Source organism: Myodes glareolus, chromosome 24, assembly GCF_982192425.1.
Source record: "Myodes glareolus chromosome 24, mMyoGla1.1, whole genome shotgun sequence".
Lineage (NCBI taxonomy): Eukaryota > Metazoa > Chordata > Mammalia > Rodentia > Cricetidae > Myodes > Myodes glareolus.
The window spans coordinates 16,773,680-16,797,906 of NC_142049.1; the positions used below are offsets into that span (position 1 = coordinate 16,773,680).

General features: G+C 49.4%; 1 protein-coding gene across 1 annotated transcript; it reads left to right on the forward strand.

Moving 5' to 3' along the window:
* The first annotated feature begins 760 nt into the window (after positions 1 to 760).
* Idh2 (isocitrate dehydrogenase (NADP(+)) 2) lies at positions 761 to 24,066 on the forward strand. The gene is made up of 11 exons (XM_048434901.3): positions 761 to 922; positions 14,911 to 15,002; positions 17,565 to 17,730; positions 19,357 to 19,517; positions 19,598 to 19,741; positions 20,241 to 20,377; positions 20,563 to 20,714; positions 22,773 to 22,885; positions 23,018 to 23,115; positions 23,203 to 23,295; positions 23,704 to 24,066. The coding sequence occupies exons 1-11, from the start codon at positions 808 to 810 to the stop codon at positions 23,789 to 23,791; spliced, it is 1,359 nt and encodes a 452-aa protein (XP_048290858.3). The 5' UTR covers positions 761 to 807; the 3' UTR covers positions 23,792 to 24,066.
* The last annotated feature ends 161 nt before the right edge of the window (positions 24,067 to 24,227 follow it).

The window sequence follows — 24,227 nt, forward strand, 5'->3', positions numbered from 1 at the left end:
AACTACTGGCATAGGACGTAATTAACTTGGGAAGCGGTTGTGCCATGAAGGGTACCTGCACCTTAAACCTTTTACACACATAATGTCACATAAGTCTCCTGGCAACTCTCTTAGGCCCTGGGAAAACAGATTCTGGCCACGCTATTGGACTTCGGGGCTAGAAGTTTGGTCTAGTGAGGAACAAAAGCCGGATTTCAACCCTTTGCCCTTTGCTTTGCTTTGTTTTTGTGACAGGGTCTCAGGTAGCCCAAGGTGGCCTTGAACTCACGAACAGAACTCAGGATCCACTCGCCTCCACCACACTCAGAATTTTAACTCTCGATCCAGGTTAGTCCACTCAACTGAACGATACTAGGAGGAGATCCTAGATGCGGTGATCTTGGCTCAAGAACGCCACGCATGTCAATCGGCTAGATGAAGGCGCCTCGGTCGGGTCAATCAGCCAAACAAGGAAGACACAGGGGACTACGGCGACCTGACCGCCGCTGACATCCTGGTGGAAGCCGGGCGTCATGCAGCCGTGAGCCTCCGCGACCCGAATGGGTCTCACTGGCTTCTGCTGCTTCGGAGATGGACTGAGGTGCCCAGAAAGCGCGGGCTCAGCGCTGGGGCAGCCGGGGCTCTGGAACAGGCCCAAGGGTGGCAGGCAGGCTCCTGCCCCGGCCCTGGACCCGCCTTCTCCCGGGTGAGACCCAATGGGGCGGCGGGCTCCGCAGCTCCGCCCCGGTTGGGTCCCGGCCACCCGGGCCAGCAGAGTCCCCGCCGCACAACCTGGTGCAGCGGCGCGTCGGACCTCGCCTGTTCGGGATGGCCAGCTACCTGCGAACCGTGCACTCGCTCTGCAGAGCTCCAGGCTCGGCGCGGGCCTGGGCACCGGCCGCCCTGACTGTCCCCAACTGGCCGGAGCAGCCACGGCGCCACTGTGAGTGCCGCACCAAGGGGGGCGGGTGCTCGTGCAGCGCTGCGACGTGGCGACGTCCCGGGAGGGGGACCCCGGAGCGCTACTAGCGACACGCCGACGGCCGGGGAACAGCGGTGTGCGGGTCGCGAAGGGCTGGGCGTTGGCCTCGTTCCGGGCTCCAGCGCCTGGCGTGCCCAGGCTGCTGCAGGGGTTGGGGTGTAGGGAACAGCGGCAGCTGGTGGCCTGGGGCATGATCACTGGGCCCCGTCGGGGTTGGGACTAACAAGGTATTCCGGGGGAGCGTTTCTGGGGGTGCCTGGACCCGGAATGGGGTATTCTGATTGCCCTGAGCCCTTGGAGGGGACGAGCGACCCGGAGGGGCGGGAGCGGCCTGCTGTTGCTCTAGGCAGGGGAGGGTCACCTCGCGGTCCCGACTCAGACAAAGGCGAGGAGGAGAGGCCTCCATTTCCCCTTCGCTCCAATCCCCGCGCTCTCTGGTTCCTCCTCCCCAGCAGGCCCACGTCAGCTATTTTTGGAACATTTACTCGACAGCTGGAGGAATGTCCTTCTATTTTTCCCGCTTTTGTTTGCCTGCCTCTCCCCCACCCTTCGCTGCCCTGAGGAGGCTCAGAGTGGGCCTTTCCTTGCTGTACCAGACTTGTGCTGCTTGTGAGTCGGTCCTGCTTGGTGTCCAAGCTGTGGAGAGCAGGCCGTGCATGCACACTGTCATTTTCTGCAGTCAGTCGTTCCCACGAGGTCGGCATTGCTTGCCTTCAACTTCCTTCTTAAACATAAAGGTGCACATCGAGGCAAAACAAGCAGGGTTTAGCTAGAGTCTCCGTTACCAACCAGACTGCCCCGTCTGGCAAGTGGGCATCCTTTATACCCTAGCTACTCAGCGCCCTGCTATAAAAGACGGAACAATGTAGAGTGCTTGGTGGCCTTTTTTGATGCCTGTTGCCACGGAAATTCTATCCTGACCTGGCCCAAAGCTCCTTAGGGTTAGCCAAGAGAATGAGGAAGAGGGGGGTGGGTCTGGCTATGGGGTTCGTCCTGGCTAAAGTGGTAATCTTTAACTGAGTGTGGGAGCAGCTGACCGGAGCTGGGGGCCAGGAGGAGGGAGAGGGCGGAGCCCCTGACCCTCCCCCTTTGCCAAGGAGAAAGGGACATTTCTGCTTTTGTGCTTCTGGAATCTCTGAGTCCTGTAACCCGGTCAAGTGTCTCGGGCCTCTAAGACGCCCATATGGCAGCCCTGCAGCAAAATAAGGTAGAAGTTAAAGGCATCCAGTGTTCTCTTTTTCTTTTTCATCTTTTCCCTTTTTTGGGAGGTCTGCATTAATGGCAAAACAAACAAGCAAAAACTACCCGGAGAAATCACACTAACAAGAAAATAAGGTTCCTTTGGGATTCTAAATGTGGGTGGGTATACGTTTTAAAAGGCCATCGGTGGAAGGTACTTCCCAAAGGTCTCCAAGTGGGGTGGTGCTTAAATACAAAACAAAACAAAAAAACCATCCTGTGTCTTTGATGCCCCATGGTCCCACATGCATTTTTTTTCTATCTTGTATTCTCCAGCAGCTACTTGCTGGCAGCCCTGATAAGTTAGAACTTGGGAAGGCCCAGGACTCAGTCTTTCCATGGGACAAACACTTAGACGCCCATTATTCTACTCCCAGCTAGAAACTATGTCATTTCCTCACATGAACTTTTAGGGGGAAGAAACTTCATCAGTTCACCACTTTAAATGTATACACACACACACACACACACACACACACACATATGTATATATACAGGGTCCTGCCAGCCCTGCACACTTGGAGGGGACAAGCAATTCCAAGGGTCTAAGAACCCAGAATAAATTATTCAATAGCTGATCACCATTTTTTTAAACTTTGTTATTTATTATGTGTGTGTGGGAGAGAGACAGATGGTGTGTGTGTGTGTGCACGTGTGCGTGTGTGCGTGTGTGCATGCTACAGTACATGTATGGAGGCCAGAGGGTAACCCTGTGGATCTGGCCTCTTCCCTCCACCTTTGCCCACTATCTCACAGGCCTTTCAAGTTGTGCATACCCAGGAGTCAGTTCCTATCTGTTTCACCCTGAGCCTTGTTCAGCCACGTCAGACAAGTCCCCAGCTACCCATTCCCAGCATAGCTTCCCCCAGAGTGGGTTTGGTGTTTGTGTTTGACCCAGTAGGTTTTGAAGGGAAACGTTCTAGAACAGTGATCTAGAACAAGCCTAGAACTGTGGGCCGCTCTAGACCAGAGGTCTAGAACAAGTCTCAACCTGTGAGTCACAGCCCTTTGGGGTCATATTATGATTTATTAACAGTAGCAAAATTACAGTTATGAAGTAGCGATGAAGTAATTTTATGATTGGGGGTCAGCACAGCATGAGGAACCATATTGAAGAGTCGCAGTATTAAGAAGGTTGAGAACTACTGGTCTAGAAAGACTTGGCTGCCCCCAAATTTTCCAGCTTTAGCGGGCCCTCTCGGGCTCATTCTACCCTTCCACATTGGCAGGCTCTGGGGACAGCTGCTTGTGTGAAGCCAGGATCTGTGGCTTGCTTTGGAGTGTATATTGTGGAAAATGTTTCAGGGCCCCACATATGGCTTGCTGCCTCCAGCTCTTCCTAAACTTTATTTTGAGCCAGTCTCACCAAATCATTCTGGCTACCTTTAAAACTTGCGAACCTCCTGCCTCCACCTTCTGAGGAGGTAGGATTATAGACCTGTACCTTGACACTCGGGTGCAAGTCCTCCCCCAAGAGCTGAAGCCCCAACCCAGGGAGTCACAGCCACCAGACGAACCTTCCATCACCGAGTTGCACATCCAGCCCAGATTACTGGTACTCCTCTACTCTGTGAGCTGCTCTGGGCAGGGTGCCCGTCACATGAGAGTGTTCCCTGCTCATGTGTGGCAACGGCCCTGGGCAGTGGGAAGGCAAGGGACACATTCCTGAAAGCAGAATGTGAGCTCAGGCAGCCCTGATATATGCTTGTCCTTCATTTGTGCCTTTGTCGTATTGTGTTCCGTTTGTGGGCCAGAAACCACGCAAGGTGTAAGGGACCAAGCTGGAAGTGGGAGTGGGGACGAGTTCTGTCTTTGGACTTTAATTCTAACATGGAGGGGAGAGGCACTTAAGATAGATAACTGGTAGGATACATAGTATCGAGCTAAGGAGAAGGGTCAGAAAGATGCACAGGGGACAGAGGCACTGGCTGCCAAGGCTGGTGACCTGAGTTTGATCCCCAGGACCCACATGGGGGAAAGGAGAGAATGGACTCCCACGAGCTGTCCAGTTGTCCTCTGCCCTCCAAAGGTACACGGCAGGGCTTGTGAACGACTAGAGTAAACAGACGTAATATTGAAAGAGCTCAATTAGGAACATGGAAGGTGTACGGGAAGGTTTGAATGGGGCAGACAGAAAAGACTCAATTAGGTGAAGCCTGAGCAACGATGGAAGCTGATAGATATCGGAGAGGAAGGGAGGGAGGGACCCGGAGGTGCCAAGGCTGCTTGCACTGTGTGACGAACAGGAGGTGAAGTCTGTGGCCGTGGCAGGATGACAAGATTGGGTTTTGTTTTTTTGTTTGTTTTGTTTTGTTTTTCTTGTGGTCTTTCGAGACAGGGTTTCTCAGTAGCTTTGGAACCAGCCCTGAAACTCGCTCTGTAGACCAGGCTGACCTCGAACTCACAGAGATCTGCCTGGTGCTGTCTGCCTCCAGCCTGGCAGGATTTTCTTTTTTAAGGGAACATATTCGTGTAACTTAGAGTGTATTACTTTGTTTGCTTTATTTTATTAGTTATTCTTAATCATTAACTCTGCCTGATTTGTAGGTAAACTTTATCATAGTATGTATGTACAGGGGAAAGTACATTGCAAGTGGAGTTTGGAACTATCCGCAGTTCCAGGTACCCATTGTGGGCATTGGAATATATCCCTTGTGGAGAAGTGGGGACCTCTGTGTCTTCATTTCTCGGTAGGATAGGAGCATGGACAAATGGCCTTGAGGGCTCCATCTTGCACTGTCATTTCCCCTACCACTAATGTCAGTTCCCATCTTTTAGAAATCCCATCTCAGCACTGTGGTGGAGGGCAGTTTTGAGTCTTACACATATGGTCTCATGTTTCCCGGGCTATGCACCTTCTATGTTGCTGAGGATGATCTTGAACTTCTGGTTCCCTCTGCCTCCACCCTCCTAAATGCTGGGATTACAGATGCGCGCGCGCACACACACACACACACACACACACACACACACACACACACATATGTAGCATGAGGGCCGGCTTGTTGGGGTATCTGTTCCCGCCTGGTACCCCACAACCGGCAACTCCCAGAGAAAATCAATCACACAGAAATCTCTATAAGTTATAAAGCTGATTGGCCCATTAGGTCAGGCTACTTATTAGCTCTTATAACTTATGTTACCCCATTATCCTTATCTACGTTAGCAGATGGCTCAGTACCTTTCCCAGCGGGGCAGCTTACATCTTTCCTCTCCAGTGGTCTGGGCAGAACTGCGGAGGGAGCTTCCTGTTTTCCTAGAATACTCCCAGTCTTTTTGTTCCACCCCTACTTCCTGTCTGGCTTTCCAGCCTATACTACCTGCCTGGCCAATCCGCGTTTTATTAAAATATGATTGACAGAATACAGACAATTCTCCCACACCACACACACATGCACACACACTCAGTTTATGCAGTACTGGGACTCCTGTGTGCTCGACCAGTCCTCTCCTGAGTCACACTCCCCAGCTTCCTCTCTTCTTTGGGTGCCCTGGAAGCCGTGTGCTTGCCACCTGGGCCACACCCTCAACCCATAGGCCATTTTTGAGGACTTTGAGTTTTTATTTTGAGTGAGAAAGCTCTGCAGGCTTTCACATTGTGCACTGCAATCAGATGATTTGTTTTGTTTTTTGTTTTTTAAGATTTATTTTTAGCTGAGTTGGGGTGGCACACACCTTTAATACCAGCACTAGGGTGGGGGGGGGTAGAGGCAGGTGAATCTCTGTGAGTTTGAGGCCAGCCTGGTCTACAAAGCAAGTTCCAGGACTGGCTCCATAACTACTGAGAAACCCTGTCTCAAAAAAAAATTATTTTTTGTAATTTAAGATTATTTGTGGGAGCCCACGGATGTGGATTTGTCCCACCTTAACCAAAGGTCAGAGAGCAGTCCTCTATTTTTTTTTTTTTTTTTTTTTTGGTTTTTTAAGACAGGGTTTCTCTGTGTAACAGTCCTAGCTGTCCTGGAACTAGCTCTTGTAGACCAGGCTGGCCTTATAAACTCGCAGAGATCCACCTGCCTCTGCCTCCCGAGTGCTGGGATTAAAGGAGTGTGCCACCACTGCCCGGCTCGAGCAGGCCTATTCTTGCTCCTTTAAGGTTATGACAGGAGGTTTGACCCAAGGTGTGCCTGCTAACAGGATGTTTTGACCTAGGGTGTGTTTGGTGTGGTTACTTGTTGCTTTGGGTATGGAGAAGGTGATTACTTTGTTCCTTGTGTCAGGTAGAGAAGCCTCTTGCCTTCCCCTCCTTTTTGGATTGGGATTTACAAAGCCTATGAGAAATAAATATGGGGCAAATTTCAGGACTTACTGGATGCCCTCCCGACTCTATCCTGTCTTTTCTTTGTTTTTTTTTCTACCCGACATTCTTTTCTTTCTTTTCTTCTTTCTCCTTCCTTCCTTCCTTCCTTCCTTCCTTCCTTCCTTCCTTCCTTCCTTCCTTCCTTTCTTTCTTTTCTCTTCTTTTTGTTTGTTTTCGGGACAGGTTTTTGCTATAGCTTTGGAGTCTGTCCTGTCACTAGCTCTGTAGCCCAGTCTGACCTCAAACTCACAGAGATCCACCTGCCTCTGCCTCCCAAGTTCTGGGATTAAAGGCACCCGGCTTCTACGTGCCATTTCTTAATCCTCATGTGTCTCTCCAAGCATGGACAAGTAAGCTGGGCAAGACCCTGCTTATGTTGTTGCCTGGATGTGGGATACAACAATTATTTTTATTTGATGTTTACAAATGTTTGCCTGTATGTACACCATGTGCGTTATACATGTCTGGTGTCCATGGAGGCCAAATGAGGAGACAGATCCCTTGGAACTGGAGTTACAGATGGTCATGAGCCACCACCATGTGGGTGCTGGGAATCAAACCTGGGTCCTCTGCAAGAGCACCAAGTGCTCTTAACTGTTGAGTCATCTCTCCAACCCCTAAATAATTATTTTTATTTATTTTATATGTGTGTGTGTGTGTGTGTGTGCTTGTGCGTACGCGCCATGTATGTGCTGGTGCCTCTGAGGCCAGAAGAGGGCGTTGGATCCCCTGGAGTTCCATGTGAGCTAACAGTAATGGGTGCTGGAAATCAAGCTCAGATCCTAGCAAGTGCTCTTAACTTCTGAGCCATCTCTTCAGCCCCATGGTTTGTTTGTTGATCTTTTGTAATGCTGACTGTGGAACCTAGGTCCTTGGGAGATTCAAACCCCATCACTTTGGAAGTTTTCAGAAAGCCTTGGGTATCGCTCCTTGGGTTTTAATGACACATCCTTTCCTCTCCCTTTTGACATGGGCACATACGAGCTGTGGTGTACATTGTGGAGGTCAGAGGTCAACCTCGGGTGTTGGCCCTCTGCTTTCACCTTCTGTGACAGCATCTCTTACAGTTCCCCACTGTGTGGCAGGCACCTACTGAGTCCAGCTGTTTTCGTTGCTTATGGGGTTTTGAACTTGGATTCTTAATCTCCTGTGGTAGGCACCTCCCCTGCCTCAGGGCCCCCCCACACACCCTGCAGCCCATTTCTTGTGGCTTAGATGGTTTATCACCCTTGTCTCTTTGAGACAAGCAGAGCATGGTTTGCTTGCAAAATAAACTACAGAAAAAAAGTCTCAAATCCCCACCATCTGGGTGCAGGTCAGCCTGGAACAGGGAGGCCTCCCTCAGCCCGGCTCTTCTTGCTCCTAGTGAATGTCATTAGGTCACTGTGTCAGGGGTAACTCATTTCTTCAAGACAGGCTGTGATCTAAGACTGTGTGTGTATGTAGGGGGGTATGGGTTTGAATTCTTACTGTTTTTATTTTGGTTAAAATATTAACCATGACAACTTTCCTTTTTAGAATCTTTTTTTTACATTGATTTTGTGTGTGTGTGTGTGTGTGTATGTGTGTGTGTGTGTGCATGCATGTCTGCCATAGCACCCGTATGTCAGAGGACAACTTGCAAGCATTCTTTCTGTCCACTAGGTAAAATCCAGGGATTGAACTCCGTGGTTAGGTGGGGCTATCTCTGACCCTCGAATATCTTTTATTTATTATTTGGCAATTTTTAAAATTATTTTAACAGTATATTAAAACATTTCTTGACAACTTCACACGTCCATACACTGTATCTGGACCATTTGTACCCCACAGCCCCTCCCACTACCCACTCACGGCAGCAGTGCTCAGGGTTGTTACTATGTAGCCATTAGTCACAAACATCTGCGGAACCTTTTCATCTTGCAAAACTGAAACACTGTATCTACGAAACAGTAACTTTCAATTTCCTCTTCCCTTGGCTGCTGCCAGCTATCCGGCCACCTCCTCTCTGTGGTTTAATGGTCTAGGCCAGCACTTCTCAACCTATGGGTCTCGACCCCTTTGAAAGCCTCTGTCTCCAAAAATAGTTATATTATGATTCATAACAATAGCAAATTTACAGTTATGAAGTAGCAATGTAAATAATTTTATGACTGGGGGTCACCACAACACAAGGAACTGTATTAAAGTATTACAGCATTAGGAAGGTTGAGAACCACTGTTTTAGGCACCTGTGTAAGCAGAAACCTGAATATTTGTCTTTGTTTTTTGTCTTGTTTTGTTTGTTTTCTATTTATCTTTTGAGGCAGGGTTTCTCTGTATAACAGTCCTGGATGTCCTGGAATGTTTTGTAGACCAGGCTGGCATCAGACACACGGAGATCTGCCTGCCTCTGCCTCCTGAGTGCTGGAACTAAAGGTGTGTGCCACCACTCCGGACATAACTGTCCATTTGTGCATATAGTGTCCTTAGGGCTCACCCATGTTGTGGTGTGTGATAGGATTTTTTTTCTTCCTTCTATGTCTGAATAATATTTTACAGATGTACAGATCACATTTTGTTCATTTGTTCACTCATTGCTTAGACACTACCTTTTGGTTATTGTGGGTGACACTGCAGTGAACATGGGTGTGCAAACACTGTTTTCTGAGCATAGGTGTGCGAGCATCTTTTTCCGAACATGGGTGTGCAAACATCTTTTTCTGAGCATAGGTGTGCGAGCATCTTTTTCCGAACATGGGCATGCAAAGCATCTCTTTCCAGTCCCTGCTTTGAATTTGACTCTGGCTTCTGTTCTCTTGGTTTGTTTGCTTGTTTGTTTATTTATTTATTTATTTTGGCAGTACTGGTGATGGGATCCAGGGCTTTGGCCAGGCTGTGCAGATGCTGTCCTATTGAGCTGCATTCCTGAGCTGATCTCCAACTCTAGGCCATCCTGAGGGCTGAGATCACAGGACCACAACGTCACACCCAGTTCGATCACCTGATCTTAAACCAAAAGACTAAGACGTCCTCTCTCCTGGGTGGCTTGTTGGTTGAGTGAGGTGTGGTCACTTGGAGCCCAGGCTGGCCTTGAATTCTATCTGTAGTCAAGGATGACCTTGAATTTCTGATCCTGTTAGCCCCATTTATGCACTCCTAAAGACTGAACTCTGAGAATACTAGGCAAACACTCTACCAGCTGAGTCACGTTCCCATCCCTATTCTCATGACTTTTTCTAAAGGTTTATTTTATTTTGAATGACGTGTGTGTAAGAGTATTGAGCACATATTAATCCTTGAAGGAGGTTATGAGCTGCCTGACATGTGTACTGGGAACTAATTCCATTCTCTGATTCTCTGGAAGAAAAGTATGTACTCTTACCCTCTGAGCTATCTCTCCAGTGCCTTCGGAATTAAACAAGAAAAATTTTATGTGTATGAGTATTTTATCTACATCTCTGCTTCTATGTGTACCATGTGTGTGTCTGGTGCTCAAGGAGTCGGAAGAGGGCATCAGATCCCCTGGAACTAGAGTACAGAGAGTTGTAAGCCATCACGTGGGTGACAGTCAAACCTGGGGCCTTTCTAACAGCAGCCCAGCCATCTCCCTAGCCCCTCTCCTGATTTTTAAAAGCATTCATCACCAATGGATAGTTTAGAAATACCACTACCTGAACCAGCCATGGTGGTATTGATGGCTGTAATCCCAATATGCAGGAGAGAGAGGCAACAAGATTTTGCATTTGAGGCCATTTTGGGTTACAGAAAGAGTTAAAGATCCTGCTCTTGCTGGGCAGTGGTGGCGCACACCTTTAATTCCAGCACTTAGGGGGGCAGAGGGAGGCAGGAAGCTGTAGTATGAGGGGCCGGCTTGTTGGGGTTTCTGTCCCACCCGGTACCCCACAACCGGCAAGTTCCAAAGAAAATCAGTCACACAGAGATCTCCATAAGGTTATAAACTGATTGGCCCATTAGATCAGGCTCCTTGTTAGTCCTTGTAACTTATATTAATCCATTATCATTATCTATGTTAGCCACATGGCTCCGTACCTTTCTCAGCTGGGCAAGTTACATGCTGCCTCTTCGGTGGTCTGCCCAGGAGTGGCAGAGGGAGCTTCCCAGAATACTCCCAGTCTCTTTGCTCCACCCCTACTTCCTGTCTGGCTTTCCCGCCTATACTGCCTGCCTGGCCAATCAGCATTTTATTAAAATATGTTTGACAGAATACAGACAATTCTCCCACACCAGGAAGCAGATCTCAGTGAGTTGGGGCCAGCCTGGTCTACAAAGCAAATTCCAGGGCAAGCAGGACTGTTACACAGAGAAATCCTGTCTCAATCTCCCACCCCCCCCAAAAAAGATCCCAGTCTCCCCAGATCAAAACCTAAACCAAACAACAACAAAAATCCACTAACTGGATGGGCCTGATTAAGAACGTGTGTGGAGCCTTGAGTTCAATCCTTGGCACCACCAAATAAGGGGGGGAAAGTAGCCAGGCGGCGGTGGCACACACCTTTTGTTGTTTTGTTTTTTGAAACAGGCTTTCTCTATAGCTTTGGGGCCTGTCCTGGAACTCGCTCTGTAGAGATGGCTCAGTGGTTAAGAGCACTGACTGCTCTTCCAGAGGATCCTGGTTCAATTCCCAGCAACCACATAGCAGCTCCCTGCTGTCTAGAAGTCCAGTTCTGGAAACTCAATACTCTCACATAGACATTCATGCAGGCAGTGAACATAAAAATAAAGTTGGGCTGGAGAAATGGCTCAGCAGTTAGTTGGTGACACACACTTTTAATCTCATCACGCGGAAAGCAGAGGCAGGAGGAGGATCTCTGAGTTTGAGGGCAGCCAGGGCTACAGGGAAACCCTGTCTTGAAAAACAAACAAACAAACAAACAAACAATTCTAGAACACTTAAAAAAAAAGAAAGAAAAACCAAGAGGGGCTTGCTTACAGTTTCAGTGGCTTAGTCCATTATCATCGTGGCAGGGAGCAGGCAGGCAGGCAGGCAGGCAGGCAAGGTGCAGAAGTAGCTAACAGCTACATCATGACGGTAGGCTGGGAAAGACAGATTGGGCCTGATGTGGGCTTTTGAAACCTCAAAGCCCACCCTTAGTGGCTCATTTCCTTTAACAAGGCCACACCTCCAAATCCTTTTCAAATAGTGCCACTTCCTGATGACTAAGCATCCAAATACATGAGCCTATGGGGACCATTCTTATTCAAACCACCCCAGGGGTGTAGTTCAGTGTTTGGGGTAAATATGCAGGGCTCTGGGTTGTCTTAGGTATGGGGTTGGGTGGGATGGGGTGAACGGGACATCAGTTTCTAGGACAAAGCAAAGGGGCCTACCTAGCTGGCTTGGAACAGGTCCCTGCCCCTAGCTCCTCTGGGAGGCCTCAGCAACCTGGCGTCTGACAGCAGTGTTGCTTGCTCTGTTACCTGTCCTCTCCTCCTCCCTCCCTGTGTAGCTTCACATCTTAATATCGCAGTGTCTATGATGCTCACTCAGCACCGGGTTGCTATGTGTTCTCTAATTCCGCAAACATGCTCATGTACACCAGGGTGTGATCCTGACTTTGACACACCACACACACACACACACACACACACACACACACGCTGAGGGGCGGGGCACCCACGTCGACGCTGGCATAGGGCTATGTCATCTGATGCTGAAGTTGAGATCCTTAGATCTGGCTTATGACATAGTTTTGGATGTTTAAAAATAATCTGACAATCTGTCTTTAAATGAACTCTCAGAAGAGGCTTCTAGAAGCTAAGCAAGTTGTGCCCAGCAGCCTGTCTCAGACCCTTCTCACTTCAGCTTTAGACCAAAGTGAAAGAATTCTGTAGTTGGGGTTGAAGGCATCTGGGGTATGGTAACAGAGCCAGCCATATCTGCTTTTATTTCCAGGGAGAGGGCCAGTTCAAGTCTGTTCTTTTGGCTTCTTGGCATCTGACTCACAAGGGCAGACTCCATTGAGCCAGGGACCTGGTTTCTTTCTTGCCTGACAGCAGTCACACTCCTTAGATCTCCTTTTTCTCCCTAAACAATCTCTAAGTTTTTCTCTTTCTTTATTGTCCAGCCGTTTGTCTGTCTCTGGGAAGTGAACCGCTTTGTTCACGTTGTATGAGGGTTACATTCGAGGGTGTCGTGAGTCATGGCTGGGGGTGCGTTTGTAAGGCAGTGATACGGTTAAAGTCGGTGAGGCTTGTCTTTAGTTCCTTCTTTTTAGACAACCTTTCAGGTATTCCAGGCTGGCCTTGAACTTACTATGCTGCTAAGGATGATGTTGAACTCACCTTGAATTTACCTCCTCTTGAGTGCTGGGATTACTGGCAATTGTCACCACATCCAGTTTATGGGATGTTGGGGATTGAGCCCAAGGCTTCATACATGCCAGGCAGGCATTCTATCAGCTGAACTGCAGCCCCAGGCCAACTTTAAAAAATCTTTTTAAGGAGGTGGAGAGGGCTTGAGAGATGGCTCAGCGGTTAAGAGCATTGCCTGCTCTTCCAAAGGTCCTGAGTTCAATTCCCGGCAACCACATGGTGGCTCACAACCATCTGTAATGAGGTCTGGTGCCCTCTTCTGGTCTGCAAACAGAATATTGTATACATAATAAGTAAATAAATAAATATTTTTTTAAAAAAGGAGGTGGAGAGATGGGTCAGCAGTTAGGAGCCTTTCCGTTCATACAGAGGATTCGGGTTTGGCTCTCGGCACCCACAAGGCAATGCACAGCCATCTATAACTCCTGTTCTGGGTAATCTAATGCTCTTTTCTGACTTTCTCAGACACTGCATGCATGTGGTACACATACATACATACATACATGCAGGAAAAATACCCATGTATACACATAAACAAATAAATGTTTAAAAAATTAACATTTCTTTGTGTGTGCGTATGTGTGTAGGTCAGAGAGCAACAACTTGAACAAGTTGGTTCTCTTGCAGTATTTGGGTTCTAGAGATCGAATTCAGGTTGCCAGTCTTGGTAACAATCTTCTTTATCCACTGAGTCATCTTGCCGCCCTTGTTGGAGTTTTGGGACTTTCTCTAGAATGACCAACTTACCTGAGCTTCACTCAGAGGCTGAGCTCCCTTCTCAGGTGTTCTCAGAGAGGGAGGTCCAAGTCCTCTGGGCTTTGTTATGCTCTTCCTATGTAACCGATCATCTCTGAGACTCAGTTTCCCCATATTTAAAATGGAAGCAATGAGGATCTGGAGAGATCCTCAGAGGTTAAGAGCACTGGCTGCTCTTCCAGGTTCAATTCCCAGCACCCACATGGCAGCTCACAAATGTCTGTAACTCCAGTTCCAAGGGATCTGACACCCTCACACAGACATATGTGCAGACAAAACACCAATGCACATAAAAATAATTCAAAAATCATTAAAGAAAAGAAAATTTTATTAAAAAAATAAATCAATAAAACTGAAGCAATGAGTATTATAGCATCCACCTGTAACCTCAGTGTTTGGGGAGTGAAGGCAGAAGGGTCATGAGCTTGAGGCTAGACTGGCTATACAGTGAATGTCAGGCCAGCCTGGGCTACATATCCAAATGGCATGTAAAAAACAAACAAGCAAACTAGTGTGGTAGTGCAGGCAGATAACCCCAGACCTGAGGAGATAGAGGCAGGAAGATCAGACATTCAAGATCATCTTGGCTATACAGAGAGTTCAAGAGCCTGACTCCCCATGACCCTGTCTGCAAAACACCAACCAACCAACTGAACAAGATGGCTCTAGGGTTGTTAACCTTGGGGTTGTGTTGAAGGCTTGGACTGCTGTCCGCCACATGCTGGGGCTCTCTCTCTCTCTCTCTCTCTTTCTCTCTCTGTCTCTTTGTTTGTTGGCTTGTTTTCTCAAGACAGGGTTTCTCTGTGTAGCCTTGGCTGTCCTGGAACTCACTCTGTAGACCAGGCTGGTCTTGAACACAAAATAAGATCTGCCTGCCTCTGCCTCCAGAGTGCCAAGCACGCACCACCACTGTCTGGCTTCATGCTGGGTTCTCACTGTGGGTCTGTGCATGTTTCTCTAGGCTTCAGGCTTTTGAGAGTTCCCAGCTTGCAGAAAGCAGTTTAGCTTAGTGCCTTTGAGAGCATCATATTTGAAGGACACACAGGGGGTAGTGAAGGGCCAAGACTTGGAGAAGTGGGGAGTCTGTCCAGCCTGAGGATTTGTGGGCCAGAACCCTGACTTGATCTGGACCAGGTAGTCCCAGCTACCTGTGGTTCTCTGTTAGTCTCTTCAGCTTCCAAGGGAAGAGGATCTGGCTGGCCAGGGTGGCCAGGCTGGCCCCAGCCTCTTAAACTGGGTGTGATGGGTTAGCTCTATATGACCATCCTCCATGTGGGAATGCAGGTCTTGAAAGCAGGAGAGGAGCGGTCGCTGGACCACTGACGTCTTCAGAGGTGATGTGCTCTGTACCCGTTTCTAGATGCTGACAAGAGGATCAAGGTGGAGAAGCCCGTGGTGGAGATGGATGGCGATGAGATGACCCGTATCATCTGGCAGTTTATCAAGGAGAAGGTACCACCCTTCCCTCGGTGGGTGGCGAGTAGATGGTCAGTGCCACAAGGCATCAGGTCCCCACGAGTCCCATGGTTCCCTGGTGGACAGCGGTCCTCTGTTTTCACTTTCTGCCCCGCCCTCCTCATGCTAACAATATTTGAAGCTGTTAGTTCTTGGTCATCAGCCAATGCCTGTCCTGTGCAGTCTGGGCCTCTCGCTGGTGCTGAAATGTGCAAGCTTTTCAAATCCTGTTCCTCTTTCTTTTGGAAGCGTTTTATTACACTTGTTTGTTGGCGTGCAAGAGGGTGCCATGGCGCACACGTGGAGGCCAGAAACTTGTCAATCCCCTCCCACCGTGTGAGCCCCAGGGATCAGACCCAAATTGTCAGGCTTGGCAGTAAGTGCCTTTACCCATTGAGTCACTTGTTAGTCCCAAGTCTGTTCTTATTTAAAAGAAAAAGAACTTAATTGGTGGCTGGCAAAGTGGTCCAGTGGGTAGTGGGTAAAGGTGCTTGTTGACATGCCTGATGATGCTTGGGTTTTTGCTTGTTTGTGTGTCGAGACAGGGTTTCACTGTCTAACAGCCCTGGCTGTCCCGGAACTAGCTCTGTAGACCAGGCTGGTCTTGAACTCACAGAGATCCGCCTGCCTCTGCCTTCCCGAGTACTGGGTGAAGGCGTGCGCCATCACCACCCGGCCCAAGCCTAATGATGTAAGGTTTAATCCCTGAGACCCACATGGAGAAAGAAAAGGACAAATTATTGCAAGTTGTCTTTTGCTCTTTACACACTCGCCATGGCGCACACGCGCGCCTCCGCACATACCCACACAATAAATCAGTAAAGATAATAAAAATTAGTTTGTGTGTGTGCACAGAGGTCAGAAAGCGGTTTGGTGTTCAGCCACTCTCCACTTGTTCGCTGAGGCAGTCTCTCCCTGAATTAGGAGCTTGTGTTTTCTCTGCTAGGCCAGAAGCCAGCAAGCCCAGTGGTCCCCCATCTCTCCCCCAGATCTGGGTTTACAAGCATGTACAAGACGCCCTTGGGTGCTGGGGTCCAAATTGTTCCTCATGATTTTGCAGCAAGTGTTCCTAACACTAAGCCATCACTCCAGCTTTTTTTTTTTGTAATTAATAAAGTTATTTTAGATTGGTTTATTTTGTGTGTATACATGTTTTGTCTTCATGTATGTGTATGTACCACATGTGTGCCTGATGCCCTCAAAGGTCAGAAGAAGGTGTCAGGCTCCCTGGAACTGGAGTTATGGGTGGTTGTGAGTTGTCATGTGGGTGCTGGGAGCTAAACCCAGGTTTTTTCCAAGAGAAACAAGTGCTGTTAACCCCTGAGCCAGCTCCCCTACCCCCTTTAATTTAATTTAATTTTTAATTAATCTCACTCTATATCCCATGCTGACCTCAAACTCACAGTGACCCTCTGCTTCAGACCCTTCAATTCAGGAATTACAAAGTAATGTGCTATCATACCTGACTGTTAGCCTTTATATATATACACACACACATATATATATGTGTATATATACGTATATATGTATATATACTATATATACATATATATATTTATCAGGGCTGGAGAGATAACATAGCTGTTGGAAGAACTTGTTGTTCTTGCAGAAGACCCAGGTTCAATTCCCAGCCCCGACAGGTAGCTCACAACTGTCCATGTTTATAACTCCAGTTCCAAGGGGTCCAATACCTTCTTCTGATCTTCATAGGCACCAGGCATGCATGCGGCATGCGGATAGGCATATATGCAAGCAAAATAGTTGTACATGCACTGGGCGTGGTGGTGCAAGCTTTTAATCCCAACACTCAGGAGGCATAGGCAGGCAGATCTCTGTCTGTGAGTTCCTGGCCAGCCAGGATTATATAGCGAGACTCTGTCGCAAAAAGCAAACCAAAACAACAACAAACAAACTTGTTTTTAATGATATGTAAATGTGTATGCCTATGTGTGGGTATGCACACATGAGTGCCAGTTCCCACGGTGGCCAGAGGTGGCAGATTCCCGGGTGCTGGTGGTTATAGGTGGTTATAGGTGGTTCCCTGATGTGGGTTCTGGGAATTGAACTGTTTGCGGGAACAGGACACACTCTTTAATTGCTGAACCACTCCTCCAGCCAGAGACAGTTTCTTAACTGTGTAGCCCAGGCTGTCCCCAAACTCATGATCTTTCTTCCTCAGCCTCCCAGTGCTGGGATTTCAGGTGTATGTCACCATGTCTGGCTGAAGCTGTCCCTTCCATGTTAAGATCACAGATCACTTGGAGGAGAAGGGGGACCCCACTGAATAGACTTGGGATTTCCCTGACTTGATGGGTCTCTGGAATAGCAGTAGACACTCACTCCTGGCTCCCTTCTGTGGAGCCCAGTGTGCTTACCCCTCAGAGTCTTAGCCCCCTGCCATCTCCGGCCCCGTTGATGAATGGCTGACCCTAGCTCCCTCCTGCACCCTACCTACCAGATTTCCCTCATCCTTCACCTGACCAGGTGATGTCTCATGCCTTGGCACCCTGCCCAAGTCAGCCTTCTAGCCTGACACTTGGCTTGGGCTCTCTTTCCTAGCTTATCCTGCCTCACGTGGACGTCCAGCTCAAGTACTTTGACCTTGGGCTTCCAAACCGTGACCAGACCAATGACCAGGTCACCATTGACTCTGCGCTGGCCACCCAGAAGTACAGTGTGGCTGTCAAGTGTGCCACGATCACTCCCGACGAGGCTCGTGTGGAAGGTATGAGGTGTGGTGGGGGTCACAGAGACCAGTAGGGTGGCAGCTCCCAGGCTATCACACACAGATGGAAGCGGCTGCTTATGTCATTCCTTAGGGTACTGAAAGACGGAGCTTCCCTGGGGCTGATTGCATCACTTGGGGTCTGGGTTGGGGTGATGGGGGGCTGAGAGGTCAGTCGAGTCTTGCTGGGAGGGCCTGCCGGGCCTTTGAGGTCATTATGGTGCAGTTGGGGGAGGGTGTGGTGATGCTGCAGGGCTGGCTAGTGGCTAAAATCGCTTTCCCTGGAGCTTTCAGCATTTTCGTTCTTCTGAGGCTCCCCTCTCTTTCGCCATGTGGCTGCTTGATCACCCCCCACTACTCGCAGCGTGACCTTTTCTCTTCCTTTCTCTACTTCCTTTCTTCTGGCAGCTGCTGAGATCCACAGCTTGCCTGTCTCGTTATTTTTCTCTTAAACGCCACGAAAATTGTCCTTAAGCTTCAACAGCAACAACAGAAGAATATGGCTTAGGACTTTTCCTCCCTCGTTTCTGCAGTGTGAGGAAGCTAGGAACAAGCATTCCAGATGGCCTTCAGAGCTGGAGGTGTAGCTCAGGGATGGAGAAATTCCCTGGCATGCATGCATAAGGCCCTGGGTTCGATTCCCAGCACTGCAAAACAATAGCAAAGGGGAACTCAAGAGACATCAGCAGTCTGTAGACCACCTGCCTATCACACATATCACACATCGGAGTGAATTTTAGTCCTCAGCTTTTCCTTGATGCTCCTGAATCCTGGAATATATATATGCCAGGCAGTGGTGGCGCACGACTTTAACCCTAGCACTCAGGAGGCAGAGGCAGGAGGATCTCTGTGAGTTCGAGGTCAGCCTGGTCTACAAGAGCTAGTTCCAGGACAGCCCCAAAGCTACAGAGAAACCCTGTCTTGAAAAACCAAAAATAAATAAATAAATAAGATAAAAATTTTTAAAAAATGAGTAAAACACAGGCCCTTGTGCATGCTAGGCGGGCACCGTGCTGCTGCTCTGCACCTCCAGCCTAGTGCTAGGGTTTACAGCTCGTTCTTTTATGGACAAGATCTTAGTGTCTCCTGCAGGACGGGGTGGAGGGAAGCTGCCCTTTCCCTTCGATGAGTAACCTCCGCGTGGATCTGGTAAAATGGCGGCCAGGCACTTTACAGACAATTTATTTAATGACAAGCCAGCGTGCTTGGTATTTTATCAGGGACTCCATTTCACAGCTCAGGCTAAGGCGGCGTTACCACCCTCACAGTCAAAACTGGTAGACTCCCAAGGCCATGTTTATATTCTAGACCACTGGTTCTCAGCCTTCCCAATGCTGTGACCCTTTAATACGGTTCCTCATGCTGTGGTGACCCCAACCATAAAATTATTTTCATTGCTACTTCATAACTGTAATTTTGCTACTGTTAGGAATCATAATGTAAATATCTGTGTTTTCTATGGTCTTAGGTGATCCCACAGGGGTCGAGACTCTGCTTGAGAAGCCCTGCTCTAGACTCTTCTACCTTCTCCAGGATGACACCTGGACCCCCCTGTCTGGCTGTGTTTTGGCTTGGGGTGCATTCTGATGGCTCTCTGGTGGGACTATCTTAATCCTATCCTTACAGAGTTCAAGCTGAAGAAAATGTGGAAAAGCCCTAATGGAACCATCCGGAACATCCTTGGGGGAACCGTCTTCAGAGAGCCGATCATCTGCAAAAACATCCCTCGCCTAGTCCCTGGCTGGACCAAGCCCATCACCATAGGCAGGCATGCTCATGGCGACCAGGTAGGCCGGGCTTGGAGACAAAGTCTGTTGACTCACGCTCCCCAAAGGAAGCCCTGGCTCGATCTACCTGTCCTCTGCAGTACAAGGCCACAGACTTTGTGGTAGATCGAGCTGGCACGTTCAAGATGGTCTTCACCCCAAAGGACGGCAGCGCGGCCAAGGAGTGGGAGGTGTACAACTTCCCTGCCGGCGGCGTGGGCATGGGCATGTACAATACCGACGAGGTAAGGCTGGCCAGGGCCTCCTCGCCCGCTCCTCTCCACCTCTGCCTATTTTGTAGCTTTCTTTACTTCTGTTGGCCGGGAAGAGATGGAAGAGAACACTTGGTCAGAAAAGAGCGCCTCTTTGTGCGGGCCAGGATTGGGTCACATGACCACCTTTGAGCCAATCACTAATGAGCAGGGAGGAAGGGCTCTAATTGGATAAATTGGAGCCCCTAGTCAAATCTAGCAGTCAGGATAGGCAGCTTAACGGGGGCTGCCCCCACCCAGGCCTGCAGCGACTTTTAAGAAGAATTGTGGTAACTTGTCCGAAGTGAAGGTGGTGGGGTCTGCTCCCAAAAGTCTGGAGGGAGAAGATGGGCCAGCCAAAACAACAGGGGCTCGCTCCATGGTGGCAAGGGTTGAGGAATCTTACGGAGGTGATGCTGGCCCTGGCCCTGGGACCATGGCAAGCCTGGCAGTCCTCGGGCTGGGGGCCATGCTCTGCCCGCTCTTCCCACAGTCCATTTCGGGCTTTGCGCACAGCTGCTTCCAGTACTCTCTCCAGAAGAAGTGGCCGCTCTACTTGAGCACCAAGAACACCATCCTGAAGGCCTATGACGGGCGTTTCAAGGACATCTTCCAGGAGATCTTTGACAAGTAACAGCCTCTGACGCTTTCTGAGGGCACCGCAGCCTCCCAGCTCCCCTGCGCCATCCCTACTCTACCTGGGGAGGTTGCGCTCCCAAGTGCGCTTGGTTCAGCTTTAGCTTTGAGGTGCAGGGAGGGGTCCTTAAGCTGCCGACCTCCTGTCCTCTCCCCAAAACAAGCCCTTTTGCCCCCAGGCACTATAAGACTGACTTTGACAAGAATAAGATATGGTACGAGCATCGGCTCATCGACGACATGGTGGCCCAGGTGCTCAAGTCTTCAGGTGGCTTTGTGTGGGCTTGCAAGAACTATGACGGAGATGTACAGTCTGACATCTTAGCGCAAGGTATGCTGGGACGGCTGGCTTGCTCCCAGAGGGGGCAGCAGTTGCTATTTCATGACTGGAGTGATTTGTTTTTAATTAAAAGATTTCAATATGATTATAAGTACAGGGTTAAGTGAAAGAGTGGGGAGAAAGTAAGATTCACCCAAGAGGATGGGTGTGGACTCCTCAGAGTCATCTGGGTGTGTGTGTGTGTGTGTGTGTGTGTGTATGCTTGTGCGTGTGTGTGTCCATGTGTGTGTTCCCTTGTGGAGGCCAGAAGTTGATAGTAGCTGTCTTTTATTGACTTCCCCCTTATTATTATTTTTTTAATCTATCTATCTATCTATCTATCTATATTTGGTTTTTCGAGACAGAGTTTCTCTGTAGCTTTGGAGCTTGTTCTGGAACTAGCTCTTGTAGACCAGGCTGGCCTCAAACTCACAGAGATCCGCCTGTCTCTGCCTCCTGAGTGCTGGGATTAAAGGCGTGCACCACCACTGCCTGACTGATATATCTTTTTAAAGATTTATTATTCATGTATTTTATGTATGAGTACTCTGTCTTCATACATACCAGAAGAAGGACTCTGATCCCATTACAGATGGCTGTGAACCACCACGTAGTTGTTGGGAATTAAACTCAGGACCTCTGGAAGAACAGTCAAGTAGTCTTAACTGTTGAGCCACCTCTCCAGTCTCAATATATATATATTATATATATATATATATATATGTATTTTACGTTACATTTCTGAGATCAGGCATGGTGGCATGATAAACAGAGGCAATGGATCTCTGTGAGTTCGAGGACACAGTGAATGACAGTCCCAGGCCTCTATTTACCTGTGCGTGTGCACATGCTGCAGCACACGTGTGGGGGTCAGAGGACACCTTGCAGAAGTCGGTTCTGTTCTTCCACCATGTGGGTTCTATCAAGCCTGACCTCGGGCTTGACCTCACGTTGACCTCAGGCTTGGTGGCAAGAACCTTTACCAGCCGAGCTGTCTTCCCTCTACCTTATTGTGTGAGGTAGGTTTTTCCAGTGAGCCTGAATCTAGACAAGCTGTTCTGTGAGGTTCTAGGGGTTCTGCCCATCTCTGTCCCTGTGACTGGTGTGTTACAAGGATGTTCTGATAGAAAAGGGAGTGCAGGAGGCTGAGTGCAGGGGTCCGCACTTGGTTTTGTTTGTTTTTTCAAGTTAGGGTTTCTTTGTAGCTTTGGAGTATGACCTGGAACTAGCTCTTATAGACCAGGCTGGCCTTGAACTCACAGAGATTCGCCTGCCTCTGCCTCCCGAGTGCTGGGATTAAAGGAATGCACCACCACCACCCGGTCAGTGGTCCACACTTGTAGTCAGAGCACACAGGAGGCCAAAGTGGGCAGATTTCTGAGAACCTGAGGCCAACTTGGGTTCCACAGTGAATTCCAGGCTAAACCAGTATCAAAATAAAACAAGACAGAAAAGGGGCTCTTGAGATGGCTCGGTGGGTAAAGGTACTTGCCACCAAGCTTGACAACCTGAGTTGGATCCCTGGAATTGAGATGGCGGAGAAGGCAGACTCCTGCAAGTTGCCCTCTAGACTGGCACATGTGTGCTGTCCCCAAAACAAATAAACATAAAGACAAAATCTGAGTGGAATCCTGGGAGTATGGAAGTTGCCTCCTTTTCCTCCCTGGAGCCCTCCCATTCCTTGTGGGTCTGGGGGAGCTTTTTGATTGCCCGGAGTCCTCGACAACGGAGGCATTCCAGCTGGAATCTGGATCAGGGGACGTTTGCAAATACGTTGCAAAGTTTGAAAGTGTCCTAACAGCGGCAGAAACCGTGATGGTTGCAAAACAGCTGCTGGCAGCTCATTTCGGCTGGAAGTGGCCTTTTGTGACAGTGACAGCCCTGGGCTGTGGGGTCTGGGGCAGGAGCACACAGACCTATATGAGCCCATTGGTGAGAGCTGCCTGTGAGGGCCGTATTGTCCTCTCAGCTGCAGCAGGCTGGGGTCAGAAGATGAGCAGGCTCCCATCTAAAATGAAGGAAGGGTTCTGAGCTGCCGCACGTCCTGAGGAGAGATCTGCCCACCCCTAGGCTTTGGCTCCCTCGGCCTGATGACGTCTGTGCTCGTCTGCCCTGACGGGAAGACAATCGAGGCTGAGGCTGCTCATGGGACCGTCACCCGCCATTACCGAGAGCACCAGAAGGTAAGAGTGTGCATCTCAAGGTCCAGTGCGTGCTGGCCCTGATGGCTGGGAGGATGAACCTGATTGTCAATCTAAAGGTGGATAGCTAGATCTATCTGGGACTCAGCTGTTGATCCCGTGGCCTGTCCCCAGGGCCGACCTACCAGTACCAACCCTATCGCCAGCATCTTTGCCTGGACAAGGGGTCTAGAGCATCGAGGGAAGCTGGATGGGAACCAGGATCTCATCAGGTGAGCACGCCGGGGAGAACTTGAGTTGGTCCATCCCCATGGTTCCGCCCAGCCTGTCTGGGGCCTCACTGCCGCATCCCCCTGCAGGTTCGCTCAGACGCTGGAGAAGGTGTGTGTGGAGACCGTGGAGAGTGGAGCCATGACCAAGGACCTGGCTGGCTGCATCCATGGCCTCAGCAAGTGTGTGCTTTGGGATACAGGGTCTGAGACCTCAGAGCAGGTGGGAGGAAGTCAGGGGACCCTATTTAGGATCCCTCTCATGAGTCAGTATAGCTGCCTGGGGTCTGGGGCAGGATAAGCCTCCCTAAACCAGGCCCGAGTTGGTTCCCATTGGCAGTTGCTCAATTTCTTCGATCTCCTCTCAAACTATCCCCTGACCAGGTCTCTTGTAAGACCTATGTCAGTGGCTTGTCACTCTTAAGTTTCTGCTAGATTCACTGTGGCCCTTTGACAGTGGGGTCCTGGCAGATTTGAGCCTGTGCCTGCTGACGAGAGAGCCATTCTGATACCTGAGGTCTGATGGGCCTTGGAAGGGCTTGGCTGACGGCCTTCAGGAGGCCTGAGTCGCCCCCGATGTTCTCTTGGCAGTGTGAAGCTGAATGAACATTTCCTGAACACCACGGACTTCCTGGACACCATTAAGGGCAACCTGGACCGAGCTCTGGGCAAGCAGTAGGGGCTGCCACTGCCCAGCTGCAGTGGGCGCTCCATACATGGTAGAGGGTGAGCCTCACGGCCCCTCTCTCTGGTGGCCTTTCTAGGGGACATTTTCTTTTTTTATGATGGAGATGTTTTTTAAAGTATGTGAGCGTTTTTTTTTCCCTCACAGCGAACACGAGGCAGGAACGGTGTGCTTTTACCTCAGCCAGTCAGTGTGTTTTGCATACTGTAATTTATATTGCGCTGAATCACATGGTGCCATATTTAGCTACTAAAAAGCTCTTCGCCAAACTGTCTTGCTGTGTTTGTCCCTGAGTGGGAGGGAAGCAGCTGGCAGGGTGCCCCAGGGACAGGGTTGGGGTGCCTCCGGCTGTTAATAGGTCAGCTAGGAGGCCGCCTTTCAGAAGAGGGAACGAGGCAGCCTGTGGACCTCATGCATTCTACAGAAACCA

What these genes read in the sequence shown, in the direction of transcription:
- Idh2 (XM_048434901.3), top strand. Translation starts at nt 808, where the DNA reads ATGGCCAGCTACCTGCGAACCGTGCACTCGCTCTGCAGAGCTCCAGGC. An exon ending in GTCTGACATCTTAGCGCAAG is followed by an intron (nt 20,715 to 22,772) that starts GTATGCTGGGAC and finishes GCCCACCCCTAG; the next exon opens with GCTTTGGCTCCCTCGGCCTG. An exon ending in TGCATCCATGGCCTCAGCAA is followed by an intron (nt 23,296 to 23,703) that starts GTGTGTGCTTTG and finishes TTCTCTTGGCAG; the next exon opens with TGTGAAGCTGAATGAACATT.